At 36.5% G+C, this 20,167-nt stretch overlaps 1 protein-coding gene and 1 long non-coding RNA gene across 3 annotated transcripts in view; one reads left to right on the plus strand and one right to left on the minus strand.

The window, feature by feature from the left end:
- ARID2 (AT-rich interaction domain 2) overlaps positions 1–20,167 on the plus strand; it is a 169,781-nt gene that overhangs the window by 127,577 nt on the left and 22,037 nt on the right. For both annotated transcript variants that reach the window (XM_047064920.1, XM_047064921.1), the window contains one exon: positions 4,967–5,115. In XM_047064920.1, coding sequence (XP_046920876.1) covers positions 4,967–5,115 — 149 coding nt within the window. The remainder of the gene's footprint in view (positions 1–4,966; positions 5,116–20,167) is intronic.
- LOC124501022 (uncharacterized) overlaps positions 1–20,167 on the minus strand; it is a 40,130-nt gene that overhangs the window by 10,159 nt on the left and 9,804 nt on the right. The window lies entirely within an intron of this gene.

The following is a 20,167-nucleotide window of genomic DNA, read 5'->3' on the forward strand; positions in this document are numbered from 1 at the left end:
ATGAATTCGTATTTTTCTAACACATATTGAAATGTTTAAGTTTTAGTCTTATTCTAAGGTTTAGTTAATTTTACATTACAGAATAAATCACACAATTGTTTTATATCCTTTTTGTAATTTTACTTTTCTGGTCACTCACTGCTGGAGTTGTGGCTTTTCCACTTTGATTTGAAAAAAAAAAAAAAAACCCTGATATACAAAAATAGCTCCTCTTGAATAGACTGGATGGTATAGAATATTCCTCAAGAGTGATCATTCCCAAAATATGACTTTGAAACCCATTTTTGCATTTGCACTTGAGTTAGAGTTATGGCTTATGGTCTAGCAGTTCATGATAAATAGTAAGAAAAGGTAAACTACTGCATCCTAAAAGAAATCTATTTTGCACTCTCATGCAAAAGACCTAATTCTTAAAAGATAATTTAAATGGTACTTTAAAAATTTTGCAGCATAATACAACCTGTTTGAAAATTAGCTTTGTTGAAAGAAATGTATAATTTTTTTAATACAAGAGGAAACCTAAAAATATTACCTCTGTGGTCAAAGAAAACATGACTTTTAGAATTTCTCATTTGGTATATTCTGTAAGTATTTTAATTCTTTTTGTTTCACTGATGTATATTTTGATCTATTTAATTCTTCTTGTCATTTGTTTACTTTTTATTGTACACATTTTTCAAACATACACAAAAGCCAATAAATCATCATGTATCTATTACCTAGCTTAAAATATTATCATTTTGCCATTTTAGTTTCATCTGTTCTTCACCACTATCATTTTTTTTATTGGAGTACTTAAAAAATTTTTTTAACATTTATTCATTTTTGAGAGACAGAGATAGAGCATGAGCAGGAGAGGGGCAGACAGAGAGGGAAACAGAATCTGAAGCAGGCTCCAGGCTCTGAGCTGTCAGCACAGAGCCCGATGTGGGGCTTGAACCCACAAACCATGAGATCATGACCTGAACTGAAGTTGCTTAACTGACTGAGCCACCCAGGTGCCCCTGTTGGAGTACTTTAAAACAAATATCAAACATTATTTCTTTTTGCCAATAAATAATTCAGAGTCTATTTCTTTAATTGTTAAAGTACTTTTAACTATTTAGATATATATACAATACCAAATCACATCTAACAAAAATAGTAATGTTTTAATATTATCTGATACCCAGTTCATGGTCAGTGTTCTCTAGTTGTCTTTAAAAAATAATGTGGTGGGTTTTTTGTTTGTTTTTTAAACAACTTGTTCGAATCAGGGTCCACAAATTTTTCACACCTTGCATTTGGTTAATGTATCTTTATTCATTTTTAATTTAACAGCTTAGGTTAATTTGAGAGCATTCTTTCCATGTCCCTCATTAACATTTGGGGTTAAAATACCCTGTGATTCCTTCTTAAATTTTCTATGTGACACCAAATAGGAGTTCCATAATAGAAAAAAATAGGATAAAGATTTGTTAGCACTTATAAAAGTAAAAATAAGCTTAATCTACAAATATATGACAAGCTAGTCAATAAGATACCTAATTTAAATGGTGAAAGTATAGGGAACCAGAAGGTTAATCCTGAGGAAATTTGATGCCTCTGGCAAATTTACCCTTAAATTAAAATTCTGGGATATGTGTAACTTGTTACTCTTTAATATTTGTATTTGGCTGAAACTGGTCCTCTTGATTACTCCCCTTTATTAGAATTTCCTGTATTTTTAATGTAATATTTTTATTTCAGGGAATCAATTTGCATAATTCTTTTGATAAATAAACTAATTCTATTGTTCCATTCCTTTGTCTCTGACCCTCTTCCCCCACCCCCACCCCCATCTGCTTTCTCATCATCGGTTTTTATGGCTTAAAGAATTCATAGGTGAGGGGTGCCTGGGTGGCTCAGTCGGTTAAGCGTCTGACTTTGCCTCAGGTAATGATTTCACGGTTCAGGTTGATGGGTTCAGGCCCCACGTCAGGCTCTGTGCTGACAGCTCAGAGCCTGGAGCCTGCTTCGGATTCTGTGCCTCCCTCTCAATGCCCCTCCCCCACTCACATTCTGTCTCTCTGTCTCTCTCTCTCTCTCTCAAAAATGAATGAACATTTAAAAAAATTAAAAAAAAATTCACAGGTGAGGGCACCTTGGTGGCTCAGTTGGTTAAGCATCCACTCTTGATTTCAGTTCAGGTCATGATCTCACAAGTCATGGGATCCGGCTCAGCACTGGGCTCTGTGCCAAACATGGAACCTGCCTGGGATTCTCTATCTCCCTCTTTCTCTGCCCCTGCTTGTGCTTGTGCTCTCTCCCTCAAAATAAATAAATAAACATTTTTTTTTAAAGTGATTTAAAAAAATAGAATTCACAGGTGAATGATTGTCGGATCCATGTTTCCAGCATTAACTTTTGTAGTTGTTCCCAAAGCAAACTCATCATCTTTCCTCCAAAATACGACTTCCCTCTTGGATTTCTCTATTTGGACTTCTAGTATAATAATAATAGTAACTGTTGTCGTTTATTGAGACTCTAGAGTTAGGCACTTCATCTGTCATTTCTCTAGTCTTCCCACCATTCCTAAAGTTGGATTTCATTACTTAACAGTTCGGATCAGAGAGGTTAAATAGGTTGCCCAGGGTCACATAACTAGTTCAAAAGGCAAATTTAAAGTTTGAGTACGGATCTGTCAGACTAGAAAGTTCACATCCTATCCATGACACCTGTTTTTCATGCATGTATATGCATGTATATTTTCTCCCTAACTGTATTATAAAATCTTAATGGTGGGACCCAACTATAGAAACAACTTTAATTATATCCCAAAGGTAGATTTTTCTTCCCTTAGAGCTTGGAACTCCAAAGTTCCTAACTTCACATTTCTTTCTTTTTTTAAAATTGTTTTTATTTATTTTGAGAGAGAGCACAAGTGGGGAGAAGGGCAGAGAGAGAGAATCCTAAGCAGGCTTTGCAGCATGGAGCCTGACACAAGGCTCAGTCCCACAAACCATGAGGCCAAGACCTGAGCTGAAATCAAGAGTCAGACACTTAACCGACTCAGCCTCCCGGGTGCCCCAAGATTTTATTTTTTTCAAGTAATCTCTACATCCAACATGAGACTTGAACTCACAACCCTGAGCTCAAGAGTCACTTGCTCAACCAACTGAGCCAGCTAGGTGCCCCAGGACCTTTTTTAAGTTTATTTTTGAAAGAGAAAGAGCTAGTGGGAGAGAGGCAGAAAGAGAGAGAGAGAGTGCGTGCGTGCGCACCTGTGCTCCTATGCACCAAAGCGGGGGAGGGGCAGAGAGAGAGAATCCCAAGAGACCCTATGCTGTCAGTGCAGAGACCAGCCCCAGCTCAAACCAGTGAACCGTGAGATCATGACCTGAGCTGACTGAAGAGTTGAACACTTAACCAACTGAGCCACCCAGGCACCCCATGATGTCACATTTCTTTTTTTTTTTCTTTTAAGTATTTATTTTGAGAGAGAGAGAAAGAGAGCCACGAGCAGGGGAGCAGCAGAGAGAGGGGGAAGGAGAGAATCCCAAGCAGGCTACATGTTGTCAGTGCAGAGCCAGACATGGATCTTAAACCCACAAATTGTGAGATCATGACCTAAGCCAAAATCAAGACTCAGATGTTGGGTCACATGGGTGACTCAGTTGGTTAAGTTTCGAACTCGGTTTCAGCTCAGGTCATGATCTCACCATTCATGAGTTCGAGCCCCGCAATGGGCTCTGTGCTGATGGCTCACAGTTTGCTTGGGATCGTCTCTCTCTCCCTCTCTCTCTGCCCCTCCCTTGCTTGGACTCTATTTCTCTCTCTCTCTCTCAACATAAATAAAAAACATTAAAAAAAAAAAAAAAAGGAGTTGGATGCTTAATCAACTGAGCCACGCAGGTGCCCTGACTTCACATTTCTAAGAGACATGGTTTTTTTTTTTCAGCATTTCAGTCTCCCTTTTTTTTATGCTGTAGCTTTTTATGTGTTTCATCTTTTTTTCTAATTATTATGAATCTTAATCTGACATTTTCAGCTATTTTTAACTTCGTTTTGCCCAAGTATTTCTAATATCACCATATAAGTGAATAGTGTACTTAATATCTTCCCAAAGTTTAAATTTATTGCCTTCAAACAATGCTTTGAAATGGTGTGCTGCCATTTCTATATGAGAAATTCAATATTATTTTTTCCTTTGTGAGGATTAATAAATCTGAATTAAGGTTCAAAGAAAACATACTGCCTCAAATTGTTTTAAGATATATTGTAATTATTTACCTATGTATCTTTTATAGAGAAAGGGGTGTGGTATAGAAGAAGAAAACATAGCTTATATTTAAAGACTTATGTCTATAATTAGAATCTTTTTACTTGTATTGTCCATCAAAAGCTCTAACTGGACAACACAAAAGACTAAAGTTGTTAAAAAACAGCTAACTATAAAATAATATTTACAACATTCTACTTATGGTTACTTCATTTTTAACATCAGAAATTTTCTTTTCTTTTTGCTATGTGTTGTTTGCTTTTTGTTGTATTGATTAAAAAATCTAAATGGAAATGTATGCCAAAAAATAATAGTTTGCAATTGATTTGTTCTTGTAAAGAATGTACGTAAGTAAATCAAATGGGTGCATTTATAGTAGCTTTATTTATTTTAATTTATAATTGTGTTTCTGCCTAATTTTATTAATATAAAATTCTTAATTCAAAATAATGTATATCCTGTAACAACAACAATATGATCTTGCCTTTGTGGTTCATAGGAAATAAAAGAATCTTACTTCCTAATTATTTTCATAAGCATAGTTATCTTTGTAAAGAATTTAAAAAAAATAATTATGAAAACTACAAATGTAAATTTTATTTTAGAAGTTATAACTATCAATACAATCATACAGTCGTCATTATAATCCTCATTTTAAACCTGTGGTATAAAATGTGAATGTTTCTCCGTGTCATCTCACAAACCGTGCGGTTGTGTTTTTCACAGAACACTCCTATGACGCCTTCACCAGCTGCGCAGGTGCAGAACCAGCCCAGCACTTCTCAGCCTTCTCCATTCAGTGCATCTAGTCAACAAGGGGATCCAGTGAGAAAACCTGGACACAACTTCATGTGTCTGTGGCAGTCTTGTAAAAAGTAAATGGCAGTTTTATTTGCTATACATAAATGCTCTTTGTTCTGGAATGCTTTTATATTTATATTTCTGTCGTTTCATTTCATGAAAATTTTCTTTTGAAGCCGCTGAAGTGTTTTAGCAAAAATATTTTCTGTTAAGAGGGATGTTTATGGAGATGTAGTAGCACCTAAACTAAGAAATTTATATAAATTACAGGTAGAGCATCATTGCCTAATGGTAGGTTATTGGGGAATGTGTTTTGATACTAGTTTTTAAAAAACAAAATCAGCTAAGCGTTGATTTCTTATTTGGCTATGAAAAGAGGTTTCTTTAACGTGACTTAAAGGTGATGGTGGCTGTAGAATTTCTTTATTATAGCAACTTAAAGGTAATAATTGGTTAGGAAGAGTGACTTGTCTTAAATTTGAGTTTGGGTTGGACACTCAATGAAAATTATTTTTAAAACCATATCTCACAATTTAATAACTAAGATCAACAATGAGTAGAACTGAACTTCTCAAGACAGGGCTTTCTTCCACTTGAAGAAATACTTAAGAATAATGGTTAAAATAAAATCATTCTTTTAACAGTGCTCAGCTAAGACCCTTTGCTTTGTCACTTTTTTAGAGGTCTAGGACTAAGGCACTTGTCTTAATAGACATAATATTTTTTTCATGTTTTAGATATCAAAGATTCCATTTCACTTTTTCTAACTACTGATAGAAATTACCACATTATTTTTTAAATTATATTTGCTATTCATAATTTTTATGATATACTACAGACATTGTACTTTGCTGTAAACTTCATATACGTATTTGATATGGGATTATAGCTATTGCTGTAGCATATGGATTATTAATAGCATGCACAATTTCTTTGGACAGTGTTCATCAAACTTTAAATCTCAACCCAGTAGTAGTGTCATGAAATCATTTTGGCAGGTCTCTACTGGTAGGTTTTTGATTGATTGTTTGTTTTTCCAATGAAAAGAAAATTAGATGTATCGGATTCCATCATGTCGGTAAAGGTAATTATTGTATTTAATATAGGCATGTGTGTACTAGATTATAGTGTAAAATCTGTTTGTCAGAATGTTGCTTAAAAGTCAGTGCTTTAGTTTGTCTCTGATTATTTCTTTGATTAATTTAAGTTGACCATCTTGTTTTATGTTGTAAGTTAATTTGAAACTTCCTTCACCACTGTCAGTTGTATTCTTTATTTTTTTTTAGATTTCGTTTTTGTCTTAACAGGCAAATGGTAGCTGATAGAGTAGGTAGTCCGCTAATCCTGTTTGTTGACTAAAAAGTTTGAGAATAGCTGTTTCTGATGAAGCACTTACAGTATTTCAAGAAGAAAAAGTGCTGAAAAGGTTAATGAACCTAAATGCATAGCACAATTTCCCATCTGCTAGTAGGATCGGTGTTACAAAATTTGATATGTGCCTCCTATTTGGAAGTCTTTTTTGAATAAGACTCAACAAGGCTTCTTAGAGCTAGTCATTTGTTAAAGCCATTTTTAGATGCTACAATCCTGATTCCATTTGATTCTGCAAATATTTATTGAGTACCCTGTAGGAGAGTGTATGTGCTAGGAGTTAGAAATAAAAAAGATTATTCTCAGCCTTTAAAGAAGCACATCCAAAAAACAAATTTACAGTATAAACATGTAAAGAGCTGTAAAAAGATGGTTTCATAGTGTTACTGGCTGCATAGCAAAAAGTTCATGTAATGATGGAATGATTAACGAAAGTTTCACTACAGACATTACTTTTGAATTGGGTCTTGAAGAATGTGTAGGAGTTTGTATGCCCAAGGACCTATGAGAAGCTTAGGATAGCAAAGGCATTAGGGCACGAAGACAGTAATGACATTTATTATTCAGATTTAGGGTTTTTGTTTTTTTTAAATCTTTTCTTTAGTTTTCTTTCTTTTTTGTTTTTCCAATTTTTTATATAAATTCTAGTTAGTTAACATACAGTGCAGTATTGGTTTCCAGAGTAGAATTCAGTGATTGATCACTTATATACAAGACCCAGGGCTCATCATAACAGGTGCTCTCCTTAGTACCCATCAGCCATCTAGCCTATCTCCCACCCACATCCCTCCATCAACCCTCAGTTTATTCTCTGTTAAGAGTCTCTTATGGTTTTTTTTCTGTTTCTCCTCTTCTTTTTCCCCCTTCCCATATGTTCATCTGTTTTGTTTCTTAAAATCTATGTATGAGTGAAATCGTATGGGATTTGCCTTATTTCGCTTTGTATATAATACATTCTGGTTCCACCCACATCATTGCAAATAGCAAGATTTCATTCTTTTTGATGGTTTAGTAATGTTTCATTGTATGTATATACCACGTCTTCTTTAGCCATTCATCAGTCAATGGACATTTGAGCTCTCTCCATAGTTTGACTATTGTTGATAATATTGCTGTAAACATTGAGGTGCATGTACCGCTTTGAATCTGTATTTTTGTAACCTTTGGATAAATACCTAGTAGTACAGTTGCTGGATCATTTGGTAGTTCTAATTTTTTTTACACTTTTTTAATGTTTATTTATTTATGAGAGAGAGAGAGAGAGAGGTAGCAGAGGAGGGCCAGAGAGAGAGAGGGACAGAGGATCTGAAGCAGGCTCGCACTGACAGTGGAGAGCCTGATGCAGGGCTCAAGCTCACAAACCATGAGATCATGATCTGAGCCAAAGTTGGACAATTAACCGACTCAGCCACCCAAGTGCCCGTATTTTTAATTTTTTGAGGAACCTCCATGCTTTTCTTCAGAGTGGCTGCACCAGTTTTCATTCTCCCCACAGTGCAAGAGGGTTCCCCTTTCTCTGCCTCTGCCAATTTCTGTTGTTTTTTGTGTTCTTTATTTTAGCCACTCTGACAGGTGTGAGGTGATATCTCATTGTGGTTTTGATTTGTATCTTCCTGATGATGAGTGATGTTGAATATCTTTTCATGTGTCTGTTGGTCATCTAGATGTCTTCTTTGAAAAAGTGTCTATTCATGTCTTCTGCCCATTTCTTCACTGGATTATTTGTTTTTTGGGTGTTGAGTTTGATAAGTTTTGTATAGATTTTGGATACTAACCCTTTATCTGATATGTCATTTGCAAATATCTTTTCCCATTCCATAGTCTGCCTTTTAGTTTTGTTGATTATTTCCTTTGCTGTACAGAAGCTTTTCATTTTGAAGAAGTCCCAGTAGTTTATTTTTGCTTTTGTTTCCTTTCCTTCTGGCAACGTGCTCAGTAAGAAGTTGCTATGGCCAGGGTCAAAGAGATTGCTGCCTATGTTCCCCTGTAGGATTTTGATGGTTTCCTGTCTCACATTTAGGTCTTTCACCCATTTGAATTTATTTTTATATATGGTGTAAGAAAGTGGTCCAGTTTGGGGCGCCTGGGTGGCTCAGTCGGTTAAGCGTCCAACTTCAGCTCAGGTCATGATCTCGCGATCCGTGAGTTCGAGCCCCACCTCGGGCTCTGTGCTGACAGCTCAGAGCCTGGAGCTGTTTCAGATTCTGTGTCTCCCTCTCTCTCTGACCCTCCCCCTGTTCATGCTCTGTCTCTCTCTGTCTCAAAAATAAATAAACGTTAAAAATTTTTTTTAATAAAAAAAAAAAGTCCAGTTTTATTCTTCTGCGTGTTGCTGTCCATTTTCCCAAAACCATTCATTGAAGAGGCTGTATTTTTTTCCACTGGATATTCTTTCCTGCTTTGTCAAAGATTAGTTGACTGTATAGTTGTGGGTCCATTTCTGGATTTTCTTTTCTGCTCCATTGATCTGTTTCTCTGTTTTTGTACCATTACCATGCTGTCTTAATGACTACAGCTTTATAATATAGCTTGAAATCCAGAAATCGTGATGCCTCCACTTCTGCTTTTTTTTTTCAAGGTTGCTTTGGCTATTTGGGGTCTTTTCTGATTCCATACAAATTTTAGAATTGTTTGTTCTAGCTTTGTGAAAAATGCTGGTGTTATTTTGATAGGGATTATATTGAATATGTAGATTGTTTTGGGTAGCATCCACATTTTAACAGTATTTGTTCTTCCTTTCCATGATCATGGAATATTTTTCCATTTTGTGTCTTACCCAGCTTCTTTCATACGTGTTCTCTAGGTTTCAGAGTACAGATCTTTTACCTCTTTGGTTAAGTTTATTCCTAGGTATCTTATGGTTTCTGGTGCAGTTGTAAATGGGATCGATTCCTTGATTTCTCTTTCTGCTGCTGCTTTATTGGTGTATAGAAATGCAACAGATTTCTGTATGTGGATTTGATATCCTGTGACTTTGCTGAATTCATGTATTGGTTCTAGTAATTTTTTTGGTGGAGTCTTTTCGGTTTTCTACAAAGAGTATCATGTCGTCTGCAAATAGTGAAAGTTTGACTTCTTCCTTGCCAATATGGATGCCTTTTATTTCTTTTTGTTGTTTGATTGCTGAAGCCAGGACTTCCACTACTATGTTGAACAGTAGTGGCGAGAATGTACATCATTGTCCTGTTCCTCACCTTAGGGGAAAAGCTCTGTTTTTCCCCATTGAGAATGATAGGCTCTACCTGTGGATCTTTCATATATGGCTTTTATGATGTTGAGGTATATTCCTTCTATCCCTACTTTGTTGAGGATTTTTATCAAGAATGGATGCTGTATTTTATAAAATGGTTTTTCTGCATCTACTGAGGGGATCATATGGTTCTTATCCTTTCTTTAATTAACGTGGTATATCACACTGATAGATTTATGGATATTGAACCAGCCCTGCATCCCAGGAATAAACCCCACTTGATCATGGTGAATAATTCTTTTAATGTACTGTTGGATTCAATTTGCTAGTATCTTGTTGAAATTTTGCATCCATGTTCATCAGGGATATTAGCCTGTAATTCTCCTTTTTACTGGGGTCATTGTCTGGTTCTGGAATCAAGGTAGTGCTGGCCTCATAGAATGAATTTGGAAGTTTTCCTTTCTGTTTCTATTTTTTGGAACAGTTTGAGAAGAATAGATTTTAACTCTTCTTTATAAATGTCTGGTAGAATACCCCTGTGAAACCATCTGGCCCTGGACTCTTGTTTGTTGGGAGAGTTTTTGATTACGGTTTCAATTTCTTTGCTGGTTATTGGTCTGTTCAAATTTTCTGTTTTTTCCTGTTTCAGTTTTGGTAGTTGGTATGTTTCTAGGAATTTATCCATTTCTTCCAGGTTTCCCAGTTTGTTGACATATAATTTTTCATAATATTTCTTATAATTATTTGTATTTCAGTTGTGGTGGTTGTGATCTCTTCCCTTCATTCATGATTTTATTTATTTGGGTACTTTGACTTTTCTTTTTGATAAGTCTGGCTTGGGACTTACCAATTTTATTCTTTCAAAGAACCAGCTCTTAGTTTCCTTGATCTGTTTTACTGGGGGTTTTTTTTGTTTGTTTGTTTCTGTATTGTTTATTTCTGCTTTAGTCTTTATTATTTCCCTCCTTCTGCTGGCATTAAGCTTTATTTGCTTTTCTAGCTCCTTTAGGTGTAAGGTTAGGGTGTGTATTGAGACCTTTCTTGCTTCTTGAGATGGACCCGTATTGCAATATACTTCCCTCTTGAGACTGCCTTTGCTATATCCCAAAGGTTTTGGACTGTCGTGTTTTCATTTTCATTTGCTTCTATGTACTTTTTTATTTCCTCGTTAATTTCCTGGTTAACCCATTCATTCTTTAGTAAGATGTTCTTTAACCCCCAAGTATTTGTGGTCTTTCCAAATGTTTTCTTGGGGTTGACTTCAACCTTCATAGCACTGTGGTCTGAAAATATGTATGATATGATCTCAGTCTTTTTGTACTTCTTGAGGGCTGATTGGTGACCCAGTGTGTGATCTGTTTTGGAGAATGTTCCATGTGCACTTGAGAAGAATGTGTATTCTGCTGCTTTAGGATGGAAAGTTCTGTTAAGTCCATGCCATCCACTGTGTCATTCAGAGCCATTGTTTCCTTGTTGATTTTCTGCTTAGATGATTTGTCCATTGTTGTAAATGGGGTGTTAAAGTCCCTTACTATTACTGTATAATTGTCAGTGAGTTTCTTTATGTTTGTTATTAATTGATTTATATATTTGGGTGCTTCCATGTTGGGGGCATAAATATTCACAGTTGTTAGATCTTCTTGATGGTTAGATTCCTTAATTATGATATAATCCCCCTCTTCATCTCTTGGTACAGTCTTTGTTTTAAAATGTAGTTTGTCCCAGGGTGCCTGGGTGGCTCAGTCGGTTAAGCATCCAACTTCAGCTCAGGTCATGATCTCCTGGTTTGTGGGTTCGAGCCCTGAATCAGGCTTAGAACCTGGAGATTGCTTCGGATTCTCTGTCTCCCTCTCTCTCCTTCCCTCCCCTGCTCCCAGTTTGTCTCTCACTGTCTCAAAAATAATCATTAAAAAATTTAAAAATAGGGGCGCCTGGGTGGCTCAGTCGGTTGAGCATCCGACTTCAGCTCGGGTCATGATCTTACAGTCCGTGAGTTCAAGCCCTGCATCAGGCCCTGTGCTGATAGCTTGCAGCCTGGAGCCTGCTTCTGATTCTGTGTCTCCCTTTCTCTCTGGCCCTCCCCGCTCATGCTCTGTCTCTCTCACTCTCAAAAATGAATAAATGTTAAAATTTTTTTTTTTTTAAATAAATAAAATAAAATCTAGTTTGTCTGATAGAAGCGTGACTATTCTGGCTTTCTTTTGGCATCCATTACCATGATAAGTGGTTCTCCATCCCCTTACTTTTAATCTGCAGATATCTTAATGTCTATAATGAGTCTTATGTAGACAGCATATAGACGGATCTTGGTTTTTTTTTTTTTTTTATCCATTCTGATACTCTATGTTTTTTGATTGGAGTATTTAGTCCATTTACATTCAGAGTGATTATTGAAAGACAAGAAGTCAGTGCCATTGTGTTACCTATAGAGTTGGTGTTTCTGGTGATGTTCTCTGATCCTTTCTAGTCTTTGTCACTTTTGGTCTTTCCCACCCCCACCAACTCAGAGTCCCCCTTAATACTTCTTGCAGTGTTGGTCTAGTGGTCACAAACTCCTTTAGTTTTTGTTTGTCTGGGAAGGTCTTTATCTCTCCTTCTATTCTGAATGACAGCTTTGCTGTATAGAGTATTCTTAGCTGCATATTTTTCCCATTCAGCATATTGAATATATCCTGCCACTCCTTTCTGGCCTGCCAAGTTTCTGTGGACATATCTGCTGCAAACGTGATCTGTCATCTGTTGTAGGTTTAAGGATTTTTTTTTATCCCTTGCTGCTCTCAGGTTTCTTTCCTTGTTCATATAATTTGTGAGTTTGACTGTGATATGCCTTGGTGATGGCTGGCTTTTGGTTAATTTAATGGGAGTTCTCTGTGCTTCTTGGATTTTGATGTCTGTGTCCTTCCCCAGATTCAGGAAGTTTTCAGAGCTATAATTTGTTTGACTAAAACTTTTGCCCCTTTTTCCCCTCTCTTCCCCTTCTGGGACTCCTATGTTATGAATGTTAATTCTGTTTTCAGAAGTCACTGAGTTCTGTAAGTCAGCCTTTATGATTCATTACCTGTGTTTTGCTCTTCTTTTCAGCTTAATTATTTTCCATAATTTTATCTATATTTATATCACTGATTTGTTCCTCTGCTTTGTCCATCCTCACAGTTGTGGCATCCATTCAGGTTTGCATCTCGGTTGTAGCAATTTAAAATTTGGCCTGAGTAGATTTTAGCTCTTTTATGTCTGCAGTAAGGGATTCTCTAGTGTCTTCTATGCTTTTTTTCAAGCCCAGCTAGAATCCTTATAATTGTTGTTTTAACAACATAGTTCAAACATCTTACTTACATCTGTATTGATTTGGCCATCATTTCTTCCTGTTCTTTCTTTGGGGGTGAATTCCTCCATCTTGTCATTTTGGACAAAAACAAAAATAATAATAAAATTAAAATTAAAAGTTTTTTAAAAAAATCAAATAAAGGAAGCTAGATCTATGTGTTTTTGGTCTGCTTGTTAATGGGAGCTTGATCAAAGAAAGAAAAAAGGAGAGAAAAAGATAAAAAAACTAAAAGTTAAAAAAAAATAAAAACTTTACTCTTTCTGTATCCAAGGGCAAAAACAAACAAAAAAACCCAAATGAAGCTGGATCCAATTTTCCCTAAAGCTGAAACTTGCAGCAGTCTGTGATCAGTAGACTTAAGAGCACAGAAGGGATTTGTGCTCGTCTTCACGGGGAAGGATTTCTGCTCTCATTCTCAAGTGAACTTGCCCTAGTGGAAATGTGCCTGGAGGGCACAGTGGGTGGGACTTTCTGCTTGTACAGCTCTCTTTGCCACTTGGTGCCACTGTTTAGCTCCCTGAGTTCAATCGTTTCTGATGGGCTAATGGTAAAAATGGCTTCACCCAATTCTCTAGCCCTTCCAGTGGGAAGTTCAAGCCCTCACAGATGTGTGATCAGTCACTCCTCCATTGTCCCCAACAACTCTCAGCTCCCCACCTTCAGTCTGTCAGAGCTGAAGGTGGCCTGCCAGGTGGCACCACCCTCCTGGGTTTTATCTCAGGAGCTGCTGTGTTTCAAAACCCCACACTTCAGAGACCCCTACAGCTGGGACCCACTGTGATCTGTGGGAGGGTCTCAACCACATTGTGGCTGCTATCTGGGTGCCCCAGAAAACATTTACCTGACCACGCAGCAGCAGCAGCAGCAGCTCAGAGTTTATGATAAATCCCAACACAACGCTAGCGCCAGGTTTTGCTGCCCTCAACCAGTGTCTTTCTTCCTATACTGGTGAACAGGGCAGGTCTGTGGCCCCTGTCGGAGTATAGGGCCCCTGTGGAGGTAGAGGGCTGTATGGCCTCTACCAAGTGCACCCCAAGCAGGGGAACAACTTCTCCGCATGCGACCCGGGGGATCTTCAGACTGTGCTGCCCACCCGCTGCTGGGGCTCTGCCACTTTTCCTCACCAGAGCACTGCCAAGTGCTGACCTCTGAAGCTTCAGACTATGTACCTCGCTGTTCATAAAAACTGGCAGTGTGGTTTTGTGAAACAGTTTTCTTGTGCAGTCCCCTACACTTGTTTTCATTCTTTGTAGCTGCTTTCGGGGGCAGTGCTTTTCTTGCGCAAACCCGATGCACTGCTCTCTCTCCCCTGTTTCTCCTCCCTGCAAAAAGGGCTTCCTCCCTTCTGCTGTACCACATCTCTTCACCCTTTCACCTCTGTGCTCTGTACCTGCCACGTTCTCTCCCTCAAATTATGCAGACTGTTCTCTTAATCTTCAGATCAATTTCCTAAGTTTTCAAAATGATTTGATGTTGATCTAGCTGTGTTCGAGGGAAGAGACAAGCCCAGAGTCCCCTTATTATTGCACCGTCTTAACTCCTTCTCTCAGATTTAGTTTTAATACCAAGTGCAAAAATACATGTCATTGCCATTGTCCACTAAGTGTCTGTATTCTAATTTCTTTTATAACATACCAAAATTTTAACAAAGAATCTTTTTTTCCATCAGATTTTACTTAAAATTTTTTCTTTCACTGATACATTATTGTGAAGTGCTCCATATATAAATTTGAAATCACTGATCATCTGTTCTTTTTCTTTCATGGAATTAAAAATGACTTTAGGTATACATTTAACCTGTTTGTACTTCTGTGGTACAACCATATTTTACATGGTCATTTTGTATTTCTAATTCTTCTTTACTTCATATAATATAGACTTTTTTCATCAGCCACTCTTCAACACCACATTTCAATAATTGCTTTTTTAATCTGAATTTATCTCCTAAAAAATGAGGATCCTACTTTTTATAAATAATCTACACTCCTGCAGAAAAATAACAATCCCTTCGATATTATGAGTTCTTCAAATATCCAGTCTGTGTTTGCATTTCTCCACTTGTGTTTTCTTAAATTTGAATGAGAAACTAAGATGCAAACATTGTTTTTAGTGAAGTCTTTGAAGTATCTTTTAATCTATATGTTACCCCTTCATCTCTGTTAATTTTTTTCCTTGTAAGTTTTTGTTGATAAACACAAGTTTTTTGTCCTTTAAGAATGTCACAATCTGGATTTTACTGGTGGTGTTTAGCTAACGTGTTACTTCTGACTCTGTAGTTGGTAGTTAGGTCCAGATATTTTATGAGATTCTGGTTTAAGTTTTATGAAGAGCATTTTGTACTTTTATCAGGAGATATGTAATATCTTGTTGTCTTGTTTTGTGATGTAAACAGCCATTGAGGATCATTATCTAGATCCATTATTTCATTAACAGTTGTAAAATGTAAGAGTCCCTTCTTATCAATTCTTTGATTTCTCTGAGGAATACTAAGTACCTAGAGAAAAATCTAGATATGTTACTTATGTCTTATTTACCAATTTTCAAAATATTGTGTTGTTTACCTACACTCCTGAAAAGTGTACCATGAGGTTTGGATTTTGTTTTTTGTTTTTAGTATTCTTATAAATGAACTTATGATTTAAAAACATTTGAAGTGTTTTTAGTCCATTTCAGTTACTATTTCTTCTTCTTTTTTTTTTTTTTTTTTAGTGTTTATTTGTTTATTTTCACAGAAACAGAGATGAGGGGAGGAGAGTGAGCAGGGGAGGGGCAGAGAGAGAAGGGAAGAGAGAGAATCCCAAGCAGGCTCTGCACTGTTAGCATGGAACCCCATGCAGGGCTTGATCTCATAAACTATGAGATCGTGACCTGAACCAAAATCAAGAGTCAGATACTTAACCGACTGAGCCACTCAGGTACCCCTCTTGCATTTACTATTTCTTGATGTTCAAATTGTCCCATCTTTGACCAGTAAAGGGCTTTCAAGCTGGTTCCCAGTTCCTTTGGTTGTGATCTTAATATAAGTCTTTGCTGGTTTCCTTGCTTTCTTTTAGATGTCATGTTCCAGGCTTATCTTATACATTTCCTACCACACATGGAATCAGATTTCTCCAAGGAGGTCTGGTGTCTTTTAATGGGAAATGGTATTTAGTCTAGGCTCCAGGAAGTATCCATTGCTTTCATTGTTCTCAACTTTTTAGTGGACAGACTAGAAAGACTAATGGTTTTTATTTCATGCTTAGATCTTCTCAACTCTTAGTTCACATAATCCATATTTTGTTCCCTTCCAGTACTTTACTTTTTTTTAACTTTTTTTTAACTTTTTTTTTTTTTACATTTATTTATTTTTGAGAAACAGAGTGAGACAAAGCATGAGCGGGGGAGGGGCAGAGAGAGAAGGAGACACAGAATCTGAAGCAGGCTCCAGGCTCTGAGCAAGCGGTCAGCACAGAGCCTGATGCGGGGCTTGAACCCACAAACTGTGAGATCATGACCTGAGCCGAAGTCAGACGTTCAACCGACTGAGCCACCCAGGTGCCCCTAATTTTTTTTAACTTTTTGATCCATCTGTAACTTAGTTTCATGCATAAAGTGAAGTGTGAATCTAGCTTTATGTCAGGGTGGTGAAATTATTCTGTATAATACTGTAATGATGAATATGTGGCATAATGCATTGTCAAAATCCACACAACTGTATAGCGTAAAGACTGAATCTTAACGTAACCTATGGATTTTAGCTAATAATAAACTGCAGTTTTAGGTTTATAGAAAAGTTAAGCAGATAGTGCAGAGTCCCCATGTATTCCCTCTTCCCTGCACAGTTTCCCCTAGTGTTAACATCTTATATATGTTATGATTGATGAGTAATATTTATACATTATTATTAGCTAAAATCCATAGTTTTTATATTAGATTCACTCTTTGTGCTATACAGTTGTGTGGATTTTGACAGTGCATAATATCACACATTCATCTTTACAGTATTATACAGAATAGTCACCACCCTGAAAATGCTTTGTTTGTTTAATCTGCTCACCTCTCTTTACTGCCTCCCCTCCCTGCCCCTGCCTCATGCAACTACTGATTTTCTTACTCTCTCTACAGTAAAGTGGGGGTAATTTTACCTTTATCAAAGAGACATAGAAATCAAATAAGACAATGTTTTTGAATAGAGCTAATACAGAGTAAGTAATGAGCAAACAGAATTTCAGTAGGGAGGTACTTTATGCTCTAGGTAGCTTTGTCAAGAACAGTGTGAAGTGATAAACTGCCATATCTTTCAAGGAGTCCAGGGGAATATCCATTGTCAAATTCATTTGTATGCTTTATTTGTCTTGTTAAAAACATGCAAATACACACACATTTTTATTTTTATTCATTTTTATTATTTTTATGTTTATGTTTTTATTTTATTTCATTTTTATTTTTTTATTTTATCTCCAAGCTTATGTTTGGTTGATTAAATGTAACATAATTATTGAAATGCCTAAATTGTGCATATCCACTTCCATACTATTTTCACATGCTACTTGAAATTTTAGTGAAAGACCTTATTTAAACAAGGTCTCTGAGAGTGTATTTTGTGCTTTGCCATGTAAAATATGTGACTGCTTCACAGACCAGTAGGTTAGTAGGAGCTGGTGCTAGAGGATCAAAGAGCAAAAACAACGGGGCGCCTGGGTGGCGCAGTTGGTTAAGCGTCCGACTTCAGCCAGGTCATGATCTCGCGGTCCGTGAGTTCGAGCCCCGCGTCAGGTTCTGGGCTGATGGCTCAGAGCCTGGAGCCTGTTTCCAGTTCTGTGTCTCCCTGTCTCTCTGCCCCTCCCCCGTTCATGCTCTATCTCTCTCTGTCTCAAAAATAAATAAACGTTGAAAAAAAAAAAAAACAAGTCCTTTCCTCTATTGTTTATTATTATTAGAAGGAAAGCAGATAGGGACAAAGACAATTGCTTTTGGTTATCTTCCATCTGAACTTCCTTCCTATGTTTGAGATATTTCCCATAATTTGAGTCCTACTAGAAGGCAGGATCTCTCTCTCTCTCTCTACAAAAGCCAAAAAAAGAAAAAAGAAAAGAAAGAAAGGAAAAGGCCAAATACTTGCTTTCTCCTGCATTACCTTTGGCATTTAGGCCAATCAGTCAGTTGTTCTCACCTGTGGCTTTGAATCTGGACTGGCTGTGGCAGAGGTGGAGGGTGCTGTAGCGACCACAGCATTTAGAAATTTTCCAAGAACACCCATGCTGGCTTGGGGCTGTCCAGTTTGCACTTGTAATTTTTAGTCCTCTATTAAGGCAATAAATTAGATTCTTTTAATAATAAAGTCAGTTGTCTTTTTTTGTTTTTCCATTTTGAACTTTTACAACTGGATATATAATAAAATTGGTAAGTCTCCCAAGCATCATTGTTGGTTTGGGTTTTTTTCCCCAAATTTTAGCAGCTTGTTCCCAAATCTCATTTGAATATAAAATAATGTATACCTTTGGTATTTCTTTGGCCATAGAGTATTATCTGTGTATAACAGATGTCAAAGGTTGAAGTAAAAGTTAATTGTTTTATAATTAACAATATAACTTTTTTAAAAACTGTTCTTGCAGTGTAGATTTTTTGATGTATAGTACTATCATTTATGTGCATTTATTAACATTTAAATGCACATCTTACTTTTAAACTAGAATTTTCCTATTAAAAATATACATATCCCATATGTTTCAAGTCAAATTAAATGTTTTTCCAGCCGGAGGGCTATTAAGAGGGACATGGAATCCTTTTTGGTCATTAAAAACAGCCTGCCAAGAACTTGAGCAACTAAGAAAACTTTAAATGAAAATATCTCAACTAAAGTGCTATTTTCAGCCCTTTTATTTATGTTTTAAAAACAAAGGAAACAATCTTAGCTCTGTTGTTTGTTTCTAAATTGTTCTTTTAAATATGGTAAATTATTAAAATATCATGTGTATTAAGTATAATTAATATATATAACCTGAAAAGATTGTAGGCTTTTAAATAATAAAATCTTTAAGGTAGTAGAAAAAATATGCTTTATTTATTTCATTTACTTATGTGTTTATGATGCCTAAGAAGTTGATTAATGGTAGGAAATGTGATAGTAATAATCATTGTATAAATAACACCAATAAAGTAATGGTTGGCTATATTTTCAGGTGAAAAGTGTTTTAGCCTTTTTGTTTTTTAATGTTTTATTTATTTTTGAGAGAGAGAGAGAGGCAGACAGAATCTGAAGCAGGTTCCAGGCTCTGAGCTGCCAGCACAGAGCCTGACTGAAAGTGTTTTAGCCTGAAGCTGCTGCTTAGGGTAGCTGGAATCAGGAAACTTGGACCTACTAAGTGCCTTATGCAAAATTTGTTCAGCTGAAACAAACAGCTAAAAGAAAAAGGAATTTGGTGAAGGGGGTTTAAATGAAGGAATAAAAATGAATCCTGAGCTTCAACTGCAGTTATTTATGTAAAGCAGGGAACTAGCCATTATATACTGTATTGATGATGTAATTGAAAATAATATGTATCTTTGAAAAATGGCCAGTGACGGTGAAAAAAATTGTCAGATGTAGTTACAGTAATAAATGTGTTAAATATTAATTAAATTGAGCATTGCTTTGCCAGATACTGTAAATTGAGTTCCTATCTTTTGTGAAAGTAATGAGGTCAAAGGGAAAATGTTTCTGTTGTTTTAGTTGGAATAGCATATATATTGTTACACTTAAGTATAGGGTTAATGGGGCACCTGGATGGCCTAGTTGGTTAAGCGTCCGACTCTTGTTAGTGGCTCAGGTCGTGATCTTCCAGTTGTGAGATAGAGCCCTGTGTGGGGCTCCACACTAAGCTGTCTCTCTCTGCCCCTTCCCCACTCACGTGCGTGCTCTCTCTCTCAAAATAAATAAATAAACTTTTTTTAAAAAGGTGTAGGGTTCAGTAGAAAGGAAAAGATAGAAGATGCAAAAGAGGAGGTAGTTTATGAAGGAATATAACAGATTCCAATATATAGGTGAAGGAATTAACTTTGGAAATAGTCGCTACTTCTGGCCAAGATCCAAGGGAAGGGGGAAGTGGGAGTAATGACAGAAAATTTAATATAGAGAAGAAGTTAAGGCAGTTCTCCTAGAATAAACTTAAATTATTTCAGTAATTTGCCCTTTTCTTCAGACATATAACAATAAGGTAATACCCCTGAATTCACAGACTCACAGTATGCAGGGGAAGACAAACTCTGAAATAATCAGGTT

The sequence above is a fragment of the Lynx rufus genome, unplaced genomic scaffold, assembly GCF_022079265.1.
Source record: "Lynx rufus isolate CCGP_SWC_20201006 ecotype Redwood Valley unplaced genomic scaffold, mLynRuf1.p SCAF_7, whole genome shotgun sequence".
Classification (NCBI taxonomy): domain Eukaryota; kingdom Metazoa; phylum Chordata; class Mammalia; order Carnivora; family Felidae; genus Lynx; species Lynx rufus.